General features: G+C 46.3%; 5 protein-coding genes and 1 pseudogene across 6 annotated transcripts; 1 reads left to right on the top strand and 5 right to left on the bottom strand.

Annotated features, from left to right (window-relative positions):
- Positions 1 to 843: 843 nt before the first annotated feature.
- Positions 844 to 4,988, bottom strand: LOC120648717 (SWI/SNF complex subunit SWI3B-like). The gene is made up of 5 exons (XM_039925405.1): positions 4,698 to 4,988; positions 2,721 to 4,600; positions 2,069 to 2,201; positions 1,554 to 1,654; positions 844 to 1,448 (listed from the first exon to the last, which is right to left on the bottom strand). Exons 2-5 carry the CDS (start codon positions 2,847 to 2,849, stop codon positions 1,248 to 1,250), a joined length of 564 nt encoding a protein of 187 aa, XP_039781339.1. The 5' UTR covers positions 2,850 to 4,600; positions 4,698 to 4,988; the 3' UTR covers positions 844 to 1,247.
- LOC120652224 (SWI/SNF complex subunit SWI3B-like) lies at positions 4,020 to 4,938 on the bottom strand. Its single transcript, XM_039929988.1, has 3 exons — positions 4,698 to 4,938; positions 4,185 to 4,600; positions 4,020 to 4,094 (listed from the first exon to the last, which is right to left on the bottom strand). Exons 1-3 carry the CDS (start codon positions 4,936 to 4,938, stop codon positions 4,020 to 4,022), a joined length of 732 nt encoding a protein of 243 aa, XP_039785922.1.
- Positions 4,948 to 7,900, top strand: LOC120652214 (annotated as a pseudogene).
- Positions 7,901 to 8,103: 203 nt separating this feature from the next.
- LOC120652208 (proline-rich receptor-like protein kinase PERK13) lies at positions 8,104 to 8,460 on the bottom strand. The gene has a single exon (XM_039929968.1). It carries the CDS (start codon positions 8,458 to 8,460, stop codon positions 8,104 to 8,106), a length of 357 nt encoding a protein of 118 aa, XP_039785902.1.
- On the bottom strand, positions 8,437 to 9,521 carry LOC120652198 (extensin-like; the record flags this gene model as incomplete). Its single annotated transcript, XM_039929956.1, has 1 exon — positions 8,437 to 9,521. A coding segment is annotated over one exon (1,005 nt), but the record flags the coding sequence as incomplete, so codon positions are not given.
- A 1,066-nt stretch (positions 9,522 to 10,587) lies between these two features.
- LOC120648703 (mediator of RNA polymerase II transcription subunit 18) lies at positions 10,588 to 16,208 on the bottom strand. 2 transcript variants are annotated; one of them, XR_005665055.1, is made up of 7 exons: positions 16,036 to 16,208; positions 15,774 to 15,837; positions 11,802 to 11,901; positions 11,670 to 11,727; positions 11,242 to 11,598; positions 10,924 to 11,156; positions 10,588 to 10,851 (listed from the first exon to the last, which is right to left on the bottom strand). XR_005665055.1 is itself a non-coding variant. In XM_039925395.1 (6 exons), the coding sequence occupies exons 2-6, from the start codon at positions 15,807 to 15,809 to the stop codon at positions 11,054 to 11,056; spliced, it is 654 nt and encodes a 217-aa protein (XP_039781329.1). In that variant the 5' UTR covers positions 15,810 to 15,837; positions 16,036 to 16,208; the 3' UTR covers positions 10,601 to 11,053. The 2 variants fall into 2 exon arrangements, 1 of the variants encoding a protein (XP_039781329.1); XM_039925395.1 differs by having other exon boundaries at positions 10,601 to 11,156.
- Between the last annotated feature and the right edge of the window lie 767 nt (positions 16,209 to 16,975).

The following is a 16,975-nucleotide window of genomic DNA, read 5'->3' as shown; positions in this document are numbered from 1 at the left end:
TGACACTATAAGCATCTACACTGTTTAGATGGTATGCTGATCCTGAACTTCTCGAGGCTGTTGCCCTTTAGGATGGGCATGTTCCATTTGGTTGCTGGTGCGGCGAAGCGCACCCATCATCCTACTATTATCATGAGTATCTTTTTTAAGAATCTCTCAGGTTTCGTGCTGAAATTATGGGCAAGGCTGACCTATCAAAAGCAAACAAGCATACTGTCAAGTTCAGCACGAGCCCGCCCTACAACAGGCCAACAAAATCCATTGAGTCTGTCCGATGCTCTAAACTTTTAACTCTCTCAGTCAGAGTTAGAGGGTGTTTGGAAGTGCTAAAGTTTAGCAATAGCTCATCCAAACAGAAGTGTTAATGGGTGAGCTAAACTTTAGCCAAGACTAAAAAAAATCTCAGCAGGAGCATGAGTGCTAACAGCTTAACTTTAACCCATCCAATCAGATCCTTAAATTTGAGGTACATGTTATGAGACTATTTTGCATCATTAACAACGTATATTGCTCTGAACTCTGATACCTGTAGAGGGGCTATTTCTTAATGCCGTACATTTTTTTTTTGAAAATTGTACTTACTCGTCATCGGTAAAATACATGATGTTATCTTAGAAGTATTTCGTTGTTTTGACTTCGGACAATGCCTATTTACACCCAAGGTTGTTACGCATGAAAGTTACTCAAAACAAATGATGTTCGATGACTTGTAGCTACAAACTATGGTAAACATTCTCTTAAGCTAGTTAAAGCGTGACAAACAATTTGACACACATGCCATAGACATATGGGTACCTAAATATCCTGACTAGCTGAATTGCTGAACAAGAAGAAATCCCAGTATATGGCATGATTACTTTTTTTTTAGACAGTATATGGCATGATCACTGATTAGTTGATGCAAACACTGCACCATCACGACTGAGGCCGATTGCAAACCATTACCAATTCATCTCTTTACAACTACTGATCCATGCTACTTTAGGTCTTTTTTGTGCAACAAGATTGGAGGAAAGGAAGTCAACCATTCTCATCAGCTAGATTGTAAAGAATAGTCATCGCCCTTGCTTCCTATACCATCCGAGGCGTCCGCACATGGATTGAACATACAACTAGAGTCAGGCCAACAAAGGGGGGAGGGGTAGAAGTTAGCTAAATGGTGCAGACCTATGTCCAATTCTCACAACTGTCGTTCCAGTCATGCTGAGGAACCATTTCCCGTTTCGATAAAAAACCCTCTATTTGAATCAACTTATGTTAATCAGGGGTTTTGGCTTCTCGTCATATTTGCTCTCTGCAGCTACAGCTTGGGGCTTGCGTTGATGTTGCATGATCGCCAGTTGATCTGCGAAAAGCAAATCCCTAAGGCAGCGGAGCTGCTGTTGCTCTTTGTCCATCAGCATCTCCTTATGTTCGAAACGGCATATTTTATCTTGGATTTCCTTCATCTGAGAAAGGTATTACAACAAAAGAAGATAGAGATAAAGAAGTCAGTACATATGTCAATTTCTACTAGTTATCATCTTACAGTTCTAGTGTTGCCATGTAGGTACCTGGACATCCACTATATCGGATAAAGATTGCTCTATGCCGTTCCTTTCTTTTTCAAGTTGTGCCCTTGCATTAGCGGCAGCCTCTTTCAGCAAATCGTTGCCTGAAAGACCATTTGTGTGAGATGATTCTGACGAGGACAATAATGTTAGTAGCTATGTATGCATCAGAATTCAGACATGAAGAAATTTTTTGAAAATGGATACCGTTCATTGTTTAAGTGTCTATGCGTGAATAATTTAGGTACAAACGTGTTTACTACAATTTACACATGGCACAATGCTACATATATAATACTGTAAGTGTTATGATTGAGCTTATAGCTCCCAGTTGAATGTTCTTATTATGTACAAACTGAAGCCATCCACACAACAGCACAAGATTCAAACTTGCACCAACCATCATTGTCAGCATTGCAATTCGCACATTGATGTGCAAATCAGTATGTACAACATCAATATGGCAGAAATTGCAAAAGAAAAGGCCAAGACATGGTTTCGGAGAGCAGAGCTGATACCTTCTTCCTTGGTGCTATTTATAGAAGAATCAATCTCTTCGTCATTTAGATCAACACGGGATTGTGCAGAAATAGCTGCTTGAGCAGCAGCTGAGGCAGCATCAGAACCCACAATGGCTGATAAGAATGCAACCTGGAAAACACTTCAGTTACTCAGTTTTCTTCCTCAGCTCTCCATATTCAAAGTAAACAACAATACAGTACAAGGCAGCTTATGAAACATGCCTGCCACCAGCATGAACAAAAGAGGTAGTGTAACACATTTGTGCAGTGTGCCACCTAAGTCAGGGATCACTTTCTAAAATGTTATGCCAGAGGTTGTTTAAACATTATTGCCATGTTTCAATAAGTTTCATGATTTTTTTCCCTGAAGTAAATAATTATACATGCGAGGAATCAAAGGCTACCTGAGGAAGTGGTTTGTACATCTAATAATAATGACACAATAAACAAGTGCAGTTTCCAGGTTACATTCTTAAACACATGAAACGACTCATAAGTTAAAACTCACAAAAATGGTTGCTCCTAGCCCAAGTATTGGCAAATATCATTGCTGTCTTTGCTCAATGCTAATATAGCCTAAGCAAATGGAATACTGCTTAAAAGTACTCTAGCAGGTACCACATTCAGGGTAAAAAGCAATGATACAGACCTGAGCCAAAATTGGATTGCTTGCATCTGCCAGTGGAGTGAGACGTAGCCGTTTTGAGACATCTGCTCCAGATTCATCAGTAACATCATCATCATTTTCAAACCCCATTCTATCCTCCTTGGGTCCCATGAACTGTTCTCCAAAAGGTAGACGGATGAATCTTGCAATGCAGTCTTTTTCTGATCGACTACCAACATGTTCAGACACCTTCTTCCAGTCTTCACCATAATGCAAGACAGCCTCAAGCAAGTGAAGAGTTTCTTTGTCTGTCCAATCAGATTTTGCATCTTCAGTAATTTCAACTTTCTTGAAGTTTGCAGCAGTCAGACCTGGCCGGAAGTTATTACGTACAAAGCATCTAGCACAGAGACTTATATCTGCCTGATCATACGCAAAAGGTTAAGATAAACAACTTAGTAAGTCTTCAAATTAAAATATCCAAGAAGTCAACAAAAAGGTTTCAGCCAACATGGTAAGAAACTAAGAAAGGTATGCAATCACAATAGTTGAAATGATATTGGTTGCTCACTTCAAATGACATGAACTATTTCTGTATTGTTGGCAATCCTCATTGCATGCCCATGCCACTTTGATGGTGCATAGATCGTCTAATTCAAAGTTCATTCTAATGTAATGATGTTCTGACTACAATCACACCCTCCGTAAAGAAGCAATGAACCATTGCGGCTACTACAAAAGCTGAAGCAGCGCACAGATGCCTTAATCACTTTTTATGTACCTACATGAGAAACATTGTTCTAAAACAGGGCTACTGGGCTAAGTACAACACCCCCAATTTATTCATAAGAAACAAAATTTAGCAATTCCTAAAACAACAATCCACTATTTGTCAACAAGACAACAAGCTTGTTTGCCCAGCAGTTTTAATGACCTTTCTTGACAACAATAAGAAGGATAAATACTTCAATATTAGTAGGTAGTTCTGTCTTCTGTGCACAAAAGTTTCACCGTGCCCACAGTTTAAAGTTCATAAGCAACTAAATATAACAATGATCAAAGCAAAATATGCTTATGCACACCATGGGATTTTGTCAAAAAGGATGTTCGCTCACCTGTCCTAATACCCTTTGCAGGAGACATGTCAATGGAGTTTGGACCAACCAGGAACACAACCAATCCCCGTCAAATGAATTTCTTGATACATGGCTGAACTCATAACTACAGAACTATTTTGCTCTTCTATTACATATCAAGAGAAACAAAAGAGGTGGTTTTTTGCAGCCCAATTTATCATAATGCTGCCAGCCAAGAAAAAAGTGATTTTGTACTGCAGTGTAGCTAATAGGTGGTCCCATCCCAAATATCCGCATATCTGGACATTAATGTTTCATGCATATTACCAAATCTATATCCCTAACGGAAAATTTATGCCGTGGTACATATATCTATATCCGTAACGGAAAATTCATATATATGCCAAGTCCACAATTCAAAAACATTCACCTTCTCGCAGGCGAAGTAAGCAAGCCCGCACACAGTGCGGCACCCGGTACAAAGCTTCCTGGGTGCTGTTGCCCCAGCAGAAGGCAACGCCGACTGTGGTGCGGCCTCTTCCCTCTTCTCTTTCGCCTGCTTTGAGCCCGACGGCAAAGCACCTTTGCCGTAGTTGATGAGTCCCCATTCCTCAAGGAAGTCGAACACGCGGCGGACGGAGCCGACGTCGCCGACAAGTCCCCGCCTGGCCTCCGTGAGCGTGAGCCGTCGACCCGGCCGCGCCCGGAACCTCCGTATCAGACTGTCGCGGTAGTACTTGTACCCGCCCGGGCCCCGGCACCCGGACGCCGCCGCCGCCTCCCCCTCGAAGAACTCCGGCAGGAGGCGGCGCTCAGTGTCGTGGATGGAGTCGAAGGAGAACCACGCTGCGAGGGGGGGGGGGGGGGGGAACCCCGGTTAGGGTTCCATGTTTTAGCTTCCACGATGTAGGCGCCGCCGTGCTAAGGCACGGGTCTAGTTTACCTGAATAACTCGGGATGGTGATGATGTAGGATGGATCCTCCGGTCCGGATGCGGCGGCGGCGGCAGGGGCGGCGGCGGAAGTAGTGGACGAGGGGGGCGGAGGGGCCTCCGACTTGACGGGACCCAAGGTGGAGGGGGGCCGGGGAGCGGGGGCCACGCCGGGGCGAGGATGCGGAGCCGCTGGCGTCGCTACGAAGTTGGTGTTCGCCGCCGGCGCCGTCACCGTCGCCGTCGCCGCCATCGGAGGCGGAAAGGGGAGAAGCTGCGGCGGAAGCGTGGTCGAATTGGGTTGGGCTTGATTTTTTTTTTTTTGAGGGAGGTTGGGTCTGATGCCTGTGTATTGGGCTTATGCGTTGGGCCCCCAGTAGCCCACACAAAGCAAACGCAACTCCGAGATGACGTGGCATTTTCCGCCCTCCCCATTGGCCCTGCCACGGCATCACCGTCAGTGGGTCCCACTAGGCCGTCTCCTTCCTTAGAAAGCGATAGCCCGCACAAGAAAAGCGTGCGTGTTTTTTTTTCACTGGAAAAAGGAGAGAAGAAATGCGTGTTCGCCGACGAGCCCAGCGCTCAGGTGGCACGTCTCGGCCCGGCTAGCCGGGGGACAACGTCGCCATGGCCGCGGCGGGGGTTGGGGGAGGAGGGGACTACGACCTTCCCCTCGAGGAGGTGGACGCCGTCCTCGCCTCCTTCTCCGGCGACCCCGCTGCCGGCACCGGAGGCGGAGGCGGAGGCGGGGGCGTCGCGGGAGCTGTTGGCTGCTGGGGAGGGGCTGGGGGAGGTCGAGAAGTTTCTCATGGAGGACTACGAGGACGAGGCAGGGGTGGACGCGGACGCGGACGGGGTTTGATGAGTTCTTGGGCGGCGTCCTCGTTGGGGACGGCGAGGACGACGGGAGCCCCAAGTCCACTGGGGAGAGGAGCGCGGATGGGGCGTCCGCAAGGGAGTATGAGGAGGTGGTGGGTGCGGATGGCGGCGATGATCCCGACAGCAAGAAGATGAGGTATTGCTCTTTTTTTTTCGTATTTCTAGTCTAGCAGAAAAAACAATCCGATTCTCAGCAAATTTAGTGTTCTTTTCAAGTAAAAAATAGTTTTTCTCGTCTGCCTAGGAATATTTCTATGCCAAAGTTTGTCAAGGAATATCTGATTTGCCACAATTATTATGTGCAATATAAACCGAATAGAGGGTGGGCATCAATTAGTGTGGGAGGAGCTGCTAAACTTTGGTTTTTCATAAGTATCTAGCTCAGTCTGTGTATGTGGAAGTTGAATGAAGCGGATTAATTGCATGGTTGGTTTCTTCATGTGAATTCCCTCTGTTCGGCTGGTGCAATAAGCTGGCTGATTTCGGCTGATCCAATAGTATTCTGTGAGGGAAAATAAGCCGAAATAAGACAAGACTAGTGATCCAATAGTGTTCTTAATGCAAATGTAATGTTCTCTAGAACTGACTGTAACATGGTTATGTACAGTGTTGAGGAAATAAAAAAGTACTATAATCCATATAGAGTCCCATTGCTGGGTACGTTAAAGTTCGCAAAATATAAAATACTTCAACTCTTTTTCTCTGGCCTCTCATTGTTGCTTAGTTGACGTTTGTTGTTCAGAAATGGAAGCAGCTACATGCCTCTGTCCTTTCATTATTACTTGTGAGTTAAGCAAAGTTGAAACCAAGAAATATCTGTTATTTTCTTGATGTTTCCGAACACTTTCAATAAAACCCTCTCGTAGAAGTGTTTTAATTGAAGACTTTATGAGCTTCTTCTCAACTCATTTCCTGCATATGATGATGCCACGGGCTTCCCCAAGTCCCCTTGATCTAATAAAAACATTGTACTCTTAAAACAGAATTAGAAGAAAAAATGTATGATTGTCTGTGTATATTATGTTGCCTTTTTGCGCACATTCACCACTACTGTAAATATCGGTTCAGACGTTGTTGTAATCATTATAAATAGCTATCAAACGATGGGTAACTAGAGAACCATAAATCATACATTTGTTTGCTTGGTTTGGCAACGCAATATATAATATTAGTGCCTTTCGTGTTGTGTTTCAACAGACGAATGAGGAATAAGGATTCTGCCATGAAATCAAGGGAGAGGAAGAAGTTGTATGTAAAAGACCTGGAGATGAAGAGTAAGTATCTGGAGGCAGAGTGCTGCCGCTTAAGCTATGCTCTCCAGTGCTGTGCTGCCGAGACCATGGCGCTTCGCCATAGTTTGCTGAAGGATAGGCCAGTTGGTGCTCCCACAGCCATGCAGGAGTCTGCCGTACTCACGGGTAAGATCTGCCAGCATATTACATCAGTTTCACTCAATGTATCATTCTTGTATGCGGGATGGCTGTGAACATTTTTCATCATTCTTCAGTGCTCTCAGGATGGACTATGACCTTTGCATCATCCTTTATGCTAGTTTAGTTTTTAGTAGTCGTTGGACTAAATCCTTGTACTGTAAGCATCATCTTACCTTGTAAGGTTGTGAATTTCTTGCTTATGCCAATAGCACCAGGATAGCCAATCAGCTATTCAGTTCCACATGTTCAAATTGTCAATAACTTTTCGGCTTTATTTGTTTCCCCTGATATGGCATTTTGGCATTCTGTGTTTATTTTTTTACAGCTGATGAAATTATAATCCATATTCACATAATGTAAAGTAGGGAATGTAGATTAACTTCTTCTGGTAATCATATGAAAGACGAATGTGAGATTAACCATATTTCGTTCCTTTTTTGTGTGGACCAAATACTGATTTTTACAATAGCTAAATGTTGTTTTGTTATACTATTGCCTCTAATGCAAACATTTCTTGCGTGCAGAAACCCTGCCGCTGGTTTCACTGCTTTGGCTAGTGAGCATCGTGTGCCTATTCCTGATCCCCGGTGTGCCCAACAAAAGCCTAGTGGCCCCAAGCAGCCTCGGAAGAGATCTTGTAAAGCTGGCCAGAACATCAACAAACGGTGTAAAGATGTTCCAAATGACAACAAAGGGTGATGATCCAAGGAGTTTGGAACTCGTTTGCCTTGGGAGACGCTGCAGAAGCACAAGGGCAAGGATCAGGTCACCTTTGTTACCTTGGTATGCAGTAGCTGATACCGCTGGCCATTGTGCAATCCTTCTGAGCTGTTATTAAACATGTTGGCACTTGGAACGCCTGTATGCACAGCTGTTAATCTTTGTTCCGCTCTTTTCTTGACACCTTGATGTGCTTTTAAGAAAGGGAAATTGGTACGTGACACATCCCTAAATGGTGATTTTGTGCACAGCACACTCGACTCTTTGAAATTGTGCACAGCACACTCCATTCTTTGATTTTTGTCTCCAACACACCGCATCATATAAAAAGTCTTATTTGCCCTTGAAAAACTGGGCCCACCCGTCAGCTCTCTCCCTCTCCCCCTTCATCCTTCCCCTCTACAAGCCGTGCACGCGCCGTCCCCGGCGGAGCTCGAGAATCTAACCGGCGGAGCTCCATGGATGCAGGAAACCGATCGATCGAGCTCTATCTGATGATGATCTAGCCGCAGCAGCTGACCGTGCAGGTGGTGCTCGAGAGTCTTGTTGGGCACGAACTCGTAGACGAGGAGGCGGTGGTTCGCGGTGACGCAGCAGCCGGCGAGCGTGACGAGGTGGCGGTGGTGGATGCGGCTGATGATGTCCACCTCGGCGCGGAACTTCTTGTAGCCCTGCCCGGCGCCCACCTTGAGCTGCTTCACCGCCACCCGCCGCCCGTCGCCCAGCGCGCCCATGTACACCATCCCGAACCCGCCCTCGCCGATCACGTTCGCCGCCGCGAACCCGCCCGTGATCCCCGTCAGCTCCTCGTACGTGAACCACGTCTTGGACCCCGACAGGTCGTACGAGCTCGCCCCGCTCGCCGGCGACGCCGCCGCCGCCGGGTCGTTCGCGTCCGCCGAGACCACGTCTGCACAGCGAGGCCAGTGTCAGGATGAGCCCGCCCACGGAGATCCCAACGAGCTCCTCGGTCTTCAAGCTGATGCGGCCGGAGCTTCCGGCCGGGGGACCCAGCGGCGGAGCGGTCGTCGCGGCGGAGCCAGGCGGGCCCGTCCACATGCCCGCAGGTGTGCCGGAGCCTGGCATGATCACCGTCAGGGCCATTGGAGGTGGCAGCATCTGCGTCACCGAGGAAGGAGTCCCCCCTGGGATGGCGCGGCTGGGCGTCGGTGCCTGGCGGCATTCCCGGCGTCGACGGCGCCTCGTGCGGTGGCGGCGGTGCTTTTGACCCGGAGCCGGACGTGGCAGTTTGGGGAGGTGGAGGTGTCGCGGCTGAGGATGTGGGTGGCGGCTCCGTGCTCGATTCCGGCGGCGATTGGCGCGGCGATTGTGTTGTCGACGGTGGCGTTGATGTCTCGGGCGGCGGCGGCGCTGGAGGAGGTGACGGGGGCGGCGACGACGGGGAAGGGGGAGGAGGGGACTGGCTCGTCGGCGGCGGCGGCGAGGGTGGAGGCGAAGCAGGAGGAGGCGGGGACGTCGTCGTCGACTTCTCCGGCGGACTCGGAGGCGTCTTTATCAAATGTTGCTCGAACGGCGCCGGAGGCGGTGGGGACCGCTTCTCCGGCGGCGGCGGGTGCTGAGGCGGCGATGGTGTCGGCGGCGGAGGGGAAGACGAGGAAGCCACCGGCGGGGGTGGCGCCGAAGACTGCGGCGGCGGCGCATCCGGCGCCGGCGGCCCCCCGCCGGGGATGAGGCCAGACGCACGGCCGACGCCATGAGAACGCGCGGCATCGCAGGGTCGCCGCGCGCTTAGCTCTGCCGTCGTCGTCGTTCCGGGGGAGCCTTTAGGAGCCGGAATGGCATCTCACCGCGCGCGCTGGCAAGGGGAGGCGGCGGCGAGCACAGCCACCGGTGGAGACGCCGGTCCGGCGGAGGGCCGAGCCGGGAGAGAGCTGACGGGTGGGCCCAGTTTTTTCAAGGGCAAAGAAGTCCTTTTATGTGCTGCGGTGTGTTGGAGACAAAAATCAAAGAATAGAGTGTGCTGTGCACAATTTCAAAGAGTGGAGTGTGCTGTGCACAAAATCACCATTTGGAGATGTGCCACAGACCAATTTCCCTTTAAGAAAAAGCAGTAGCAGAAAATGGTGTTTAAAAGTCGAGATGGGCCGTGTTTGATTTGGCCCGAAAAAAATTTCGCGAAAACTTTTTGCATCTTTGACCACTAATTTAGAGTATCAAATAAAGTCTAATTACAAAACAACATCCACAACTCCCCGTGAAAATCGCGAGACGAATCTAATGAGGCCTTTGATCGTGTGATTAGAGGATGATTACTGTAGCACCACTGGAGCAAATCATCAATTAATTATCGTAATTAGATTCATCTCAAAAAGTTACATCCGTCTCTGAAAAAATTTTGTAAATAGACTACATTTAGTACTCTATGCGGAAGTTCGTCTTTTTGTGAAATCTTGACGTGATGTTTTACCAAACGCTGCCATGATAAAAGCTGATAGGTAAAGAGGGATTAGCTAGCTGGGTGGCCACAGTTGATGTAGCCCTGAACCTTTCAATCTTTCTTGTTGGCCACTCGGCCCATAGGCCATAATTTCTTTTCCCCACTGACCTTGCGAATGGCAATAAATCACCTGTCACAAAACCATCTGTCACTTACAGACTTACTAGCGGGCCCAGCTCAGTCACTAACAGGGAGTTTAGCCTATCATTTACTCCATAAGGTTGGCAAAAAATGTTCTTTATGCCTCCTGAACTTGTGATGTCGTGATGATGATCCTGCCACCAGGAAGTAAGATCGATGCAATGTGAGCTAGTGAAGACTACCAGGAGCTAGGAAATAAGATTGATACAGCCCCTGGTTCGTAGTCCGGTCTGGTAGTTCAGAGTTGTGCATGTCAGAGAAAAACTGTAACTGTAATAATCCGGTGAGCCTAGAAGACGTAAATAACTCAATTATACAGGGCATTGCTCAGTATCATCAGAAAAATGTCCTATCATATTCTACGTATCAGTCCACCATCTCCAATGCTTCCAATTAGACAATGGCACCAATAGTCATCTATCTCGCAGACATCACAAAAGATGACCAAGATGGAAAACACCACTCAACGTGCCACCCCATGATGTCCCATACACCAAGTAGAACAAGTACCAAGTACCACAATCAGATAACAACGCTGCAAAATGATTTATTAGTCAATAAGAATACTAAAATCAACGGATATACACGACAGGTAGGTCTCACAGACCTTGCAGCTACAAGGCACGACATCAGGTCAACCAATTGGGTAGGCATAAAACAGTGTCAGCCATGGGTACCGCCAGCCATAAGGCAAAACTGCAGCGGCACGAGACCACCTCAGCCCAAAGAAAACCACTTCACAAGGTTTTGCCACCACCACTTGACATGAGCGAGGCAGCAGCGGCGTCAGCAGTTGCGACAATTCCAGTCGAATGTCCTGGTTTTGACAGTTGTAGCAGCCTGCAGTGTTAACAGAAAACATGCTTGATTCATTCATATTCATCTTTGAATTGGAGTCTTGGAATTCAAGCTAAGGGGTACTCACGGCGCAAGATATTCACAGAATGCAGTGACGGCTGAAACAACATCATTGTAATTGTCAGCAGCGGCAGGAGCTGTGATTTCCACTAGCTGTATGCCAGGAGTGACCCGCACAGTTTCATCAGTTGCATGGAGCCTTGGCATCTTGTTAGCAGATGTAACAGTAACAGTGATCAGGGCACCTCGGTGGAAACGGAATGCAAAGCCGATCTTCAAGATTTCATGGTCTAGCTTGTACCCTAAAGTGTAGAAGTAGTGCAAGACATTATTGCTAGCTCTGCTCTCTACAACTGTACGAACCAGAACTGAGATTTGCTCTGCACCAGCACCTCTCATGGCACCACCAACATGTCTTATGGTCCTACAGTTTTGCCACAGTTAATGACAAATATTACAAAATGGAATTTTTAGCAGCCTAACATGGTTAGTTACCAGGATGGTGTGGCCTGAGCTAAGTCACACAACAAACGAACCTCTGATGGGACAACACCTGTATGATTGGAAGATGTCAATTAACATACCACTTGTGTTAAGAATGGAAGAGCAGACTAATCACAAACTAACCTAGATTGGGCCCACTTTTAAGACAGAGCTCATGCACCCTAACACGCTCTTTTGGGACACCAGAGAGACCCTGGAGAAGAACCGCAAGAGCCTCAACATGCTGCAAAATGGGAGGATCAATCAAATATTACACAACTTGTTGGGGATTGGGACCTTCGGATAGCATCCCGAAGGTTGCTCCTAGCACCAAAAAAACATCTCCTGATCTGTATGCAGGTTTGCGGTTCTGGATGGCGGCCTGGCTCGACTCATGACACGAAGGTCACAAGGGACCTGTCGCGTTGACGGGCGCCTCAAGGGCCACCTTCGGTGAAGCGAGGGCGGCAGCGCCCGAAAAGACCTTCGCAATCGAAGGAGGCGAACGGCTTCACGAAGGCTGTAGCTTCCTGATTAGAGCATGCGGAGGTCCACGTCGCCCGAGGGTTGAGAGCCATGAAGCCTGAAGCGTTGGCGATGGACTCTGGAACCTTCGTATGGCGTGTGTGCGTGTGTGAAAAACATGAACACATGAGAAGGTCCAAATTGTACACTCTCACCCCGTGTAATTACTACATACCTAGCAACTTGTGAGCTGTGGATTTGGGGAGGGGCAATTTAGAGATAGCACAGTAGTCGCCTTGGGTATAAATAGCCCCTCCCCTCCACTTTGTAAAGGGTTGGATTTTCAGGTTATTTACTAGAGAATTTACTGTCCATTATCTCCATTGTTGTCCCTATTTATGCTACCTGTTTGGGCATCTACAAGAAAAAGATCCCAACACAACTAATGGAAGAGCAGTTCTCGATGAAAAAGAAGGCAGAGCAGTAAAATGAAGGCTAAATGGCATTCGATGCACAATCAATTAGAATATACAAACGAATTAAGGTCCTCTCTACTGTAAAGCACAGTGATAGATCACAAGGATTTCCAAATGTATACTAATGTTATTATTATATTAAAATGCTGAGCAGGAAAAAAAATCTTAGGGTATAGAAGTAGTGCTTCAGACTGAGGACGAAATGATTGACATGTAGTGGTCCACATGATCTATCTATCACATCATTGAAATATATCTTATTTCATCATTATTTAGTATCAACCTGTGCTGGAGTAAACAGAAAAGTGACCACCACCTAGTCATGGAGGCAGCGAGTCAAAGATAAGCTATAACAACAATTTTTATTATTTGTGTACATTAATCTCTAATACCATTCCACACTTACCCAAAAATATGGCTAGTCAATGCACTTTCTCACTCTCAGGTACATAGTACAGAGATTCGAACGGGCATTAAACTCTATGGTTTGGTTCTCTTTTCTAAAGATAGTGCAACACGAAGTAGATCACCAAAGTTTGGTTGACTGAATCTCGGATTAGCATACAAACTATTTAAACAGTTTATTACAAATTGTTTAATGGGGAGAGTGAGAGCCCTACCCTTGAGTTAGATGACTCTTTTGATGATACCAACAGACGTTTTGTGAGGAGAATTCAGGAGGTAGAGATCGGGGAGACTTTGAAGAGGATGAAGGGAGGTAAAGCGATGGGCCCTGATGGTATTCCCATTGAGGTGTGGAGATGCCTAGGAGATAGAGCAATAGTATGGTTAACTAAGCTTTCTAATCTCATTTTTCGGTCAAATAAGATGTCGGAAGAATGGAAGAGAAGTATATTAGTACCTATCTTCAAAAACAAGGGCGATGTTCAAAGTTGTACTAACTACCGTGGGATTAAGCTGATGAGCCATACGATGAAACTTTGGGAGAGGGTTATCGAGCATCGCCTAAGAAGAGTGATAAGTGTGACCCAAAACCAATTTGGGTTCATGCCTGGAAGGTCAACCATGGAGGCGATTTTCTTAATACGACAATTGATGGAGAGATATAGGGAGCAGAAGAAGGACTTGCACATGGCTTTCATTGAACTTGAGAAGGCATATGACAAAGTACCGAGAAATGTCATGTGGTGGGCTTTGGAGAAGCACAAAGTCCCAACTAAGTACATTACCATCATTAAGGATATGTACAAGAATGCGACGACGTTTGTCCAGACATGTGATGGCAACACCACTGACATTCCTATTAACATAGGCCTACACCAGGGGTCAGCATTGAGCCCTTATTTATTTGCTTTAGTGATGGATGAGGTCACAAGGGATATACAAGGTGAGATCCCTTGGTGTATGCTCTTTGCTGATGATGTGGTGCTAGTTGACAAGAGTAGGGCAGGAGTTAATAGGAAGTTAGAGCTGTGGAGACGCAAGTTAGAGTCGAAAGGGTTCAGACTTAGTAGGATCAAGACCGAGTACATGATGTGCGATTTCAGCGCGACTAGGCATGAGGGGGGAGACGTTAGTCTAGATGGGCAAGTGGTGGTCCAGAAGGATACTTTTCGTTATTTAGGATCGGTGCTACAAAATGATGGCGACATTGATGAAGATGTTAGGCATAGAATTTCAGCTGGCTGGTTGAAATGGTGGCAAGCTTCTGGCATCCTTTGTGACAAGAGGGTGCCACAAAAGCTAAAAGTCAAATTCTATAGGACAGCAATTCGTCCGACGATGTTATACGGTGCTGAATGTTGGCCTACAAAAAGACGACATGTCCAGCAACTGAGTATAGCAGAGATGCGGATGTTGCGGTGGTTTTGCGGGCACACAAGGAGGGATAGAGTCCGGAACGAAGTTATTCGGGATAGGGTCGGGGTGGCACCAATTGAGGAGAAACTTACCCAGCATCGGCTGAGATGGTTTGGACATGTCCAACGAAGGCCTCCTGAGACGCCGGTGCGTAATGGGGTTCTTGAGCGGGTCGATAATGTAAAGAGGAGTAGATGTAGACCTAAACTGACGTGGGATGAGTCGGTTAAGAGAGATCTTAAGGATTGGAATATCTCTAAAGAGATAGTTTTGGATAGGAGCGCTTGGAGACTAGCTATCAATGTGCCTGAACCTTGAACTTATTTCTTTCGGGTTTCATCTCTAACCTACCCCAACTTGCTTGGGAAAAAAGACTATGTTGTTGTTGTTGTTGTATTACAAGTCCCATCAGAAAGCACTTGATAAATAAGTGTCTGAAGAAACAAGAAGGCAGTCATCTTTACTACTATATACAACACTCTGTAGAGCATGTTCTTTTGCCTAACTAATTATCTGAAAAGACTGCCCATTGGGAGAGGGCCAACCCTCCTACCCTAAAAATCTATTACCGAAAAATAATAACTGAAAAAAAAGAAACAAGATTACTTTCTAATTTCCGTAACAAACGACTCAAGAAAAAACATCTTACCTAAAAACCCTCTCACAACAAGAACAGAAAAGAACACCTTCCCAACTAACAGATCGGTTTCTAAAAAGTCAACCCTACCCAGCAAAAGATCCTTCTCTCACACACACAAATTTGTTTTAGTGAATCCTATCCCTTTCCCATGCTTAATTTTTCCCAATGCATACTACATCCTCTTAGTCTTCCCAATTTTACCAATCATTGACACAAATAAGAAGCTACTTTCTCTGACAGAGATAGCCAGGAACTAGCGCTGGAGTCGAGGTCGAAAAGTAGGCTGAGCACAGTGCAGGAAGTGAGGTATTATACTGGAAGAGGGAGCTCAACCAAGCGCACTCAACGCATCTAATAGAGTGGAGCACACTAAACTCAACATTGCACGTCAATACAATTTTTTTATCAGAATATCGACTGCAATGAGAATTCAATTAGTTATGCTGAGGTGTTCAACAACAAAATTAATATTCTAAATCAACTCATATAAGCTTCTCTAATGAATATTAACGTTCTAGGCACCAAGTTTTGAAAATACTTATCAGATCTAGATGCAATCAGCGAGGGCAAAAGCTTATGCCAGATCAACAACCTTAGAACACAACAAATTAGGCTACTCAACTGACAAGGAAAGGGCTCGTATCCTTCAAAAGTTCGAATGCGTGAAGAACATTGCATAAACCATCATCGCCGACTTGCATTGTGGCACAATACCTTGTTCTCGATGATTCCCTGCACCACGCACTCCATCGGCCTACTGTCCCCTTCTAGTGGTACACTGAAAAATCAACAAACATCACAATTCCTCCCAGGACGGCGTTTACATGGAGGGATGGGGATTCGGGCGGATCCATGGGTGTCCACATGCCGACCCGATAATTTTTGCCAAAAAAAAACGAATACAAATAGCTTACACTAGGGTTTGGGGCGCTAGGTTGTTTTACACAGCAGGAAGGGAATAGAAGAGCGGACATACCTGGTGGTGCTCGTCGCCGGCAAAGGACCCCGTCAAGAAGTTGCGAAGGGCGCGCTGCTCGCCCAGCCGTCGCCGCCAGAGAGAGGGAGGGAGGGAGGGAGACTGCGGCAGGGGCGGCGGAGACGGGCAGCGGGGTGTCTTGACCTGCTGTGGCCGGAGGATGCCGGAGAGCGGGCATAATGAATTTGCTTGTTCACCTTTTTTTAATCCAAACAATTATGAATTTCTAGTATTTTGATTACTTTTTGGGTATTTCTTATTTTTCTTGAAAAGATAGCAAAATCGGAAACAATTTATTTTCTCTTTATAATTTGAAAAATACTAAGTCAGTTAGTTCAGTTCACCGTGGACATAAAACATGTCATACCAAATAACTGTGCTCTAGAAGCACTATCGTGTTGGCCTGTTGGGTCAATATCTTTAGGGGGTGTTTAGTTGCCAAAAATTTTCACTTTAAAATTTGTATCTTTCATTTTGGGAGCTTGTTGAGTACTAAATGTAGTTAAACAAAAAAAACTAATTGCATAGTTTGGATGTACACGACGAGACGAATCTTTTGAGCTTAATTAGTGCATGATTAGCCATAAGTGCTACAGTAATTCACATGTGCTAATAATGTGGTCAAAGACTTCAAAAGATTCGTCTCGCGATTTCCAGGTGAGTTCTGAAATTAGTTTTTTAATTAATGTCCGAAAATTTTTCCCAATATCTGATCAAACTGTTGATTAGACACCCAAAAAAATTTAGTTTGAGAATTAAACGACCCCTTAGGTAAAGACTCCTCTGCATCCGGCCGTAATCTGGTCGTTTCGCACGGTCGGCTGCATCCACTGGCGCGCTGGGCCTGTTTGGTTCGTTGCTTAGCGGAGCCAGGCTCGCACGGAGTCAGCCAGGCCAGCTTTGCCCAGACCGTGTGCATGCGACAACACCTTGTTTGGTT

This window comes from Panicum virgatum, chromosome 1K (assembly GCF_016808335.1).
Source record: "Panicum virgatum strain AP13 chromosome 1K, P.virgatum_v5, whole genome shotgun sequence".
In the NCBI taxonomy this organism is placed as follows: domain Eukaryota; kingdom Viridiplantae; phylum Streptophyta; class Magnoliopsida; order Poales; family Poaceae; genus Panicum; species Panicum virgatum.
The sequence above is the reverse complement of the archived record's forward strand: the minus strand, read 5'-3'. Positions and strand labels throughout refer to the sequence as shown.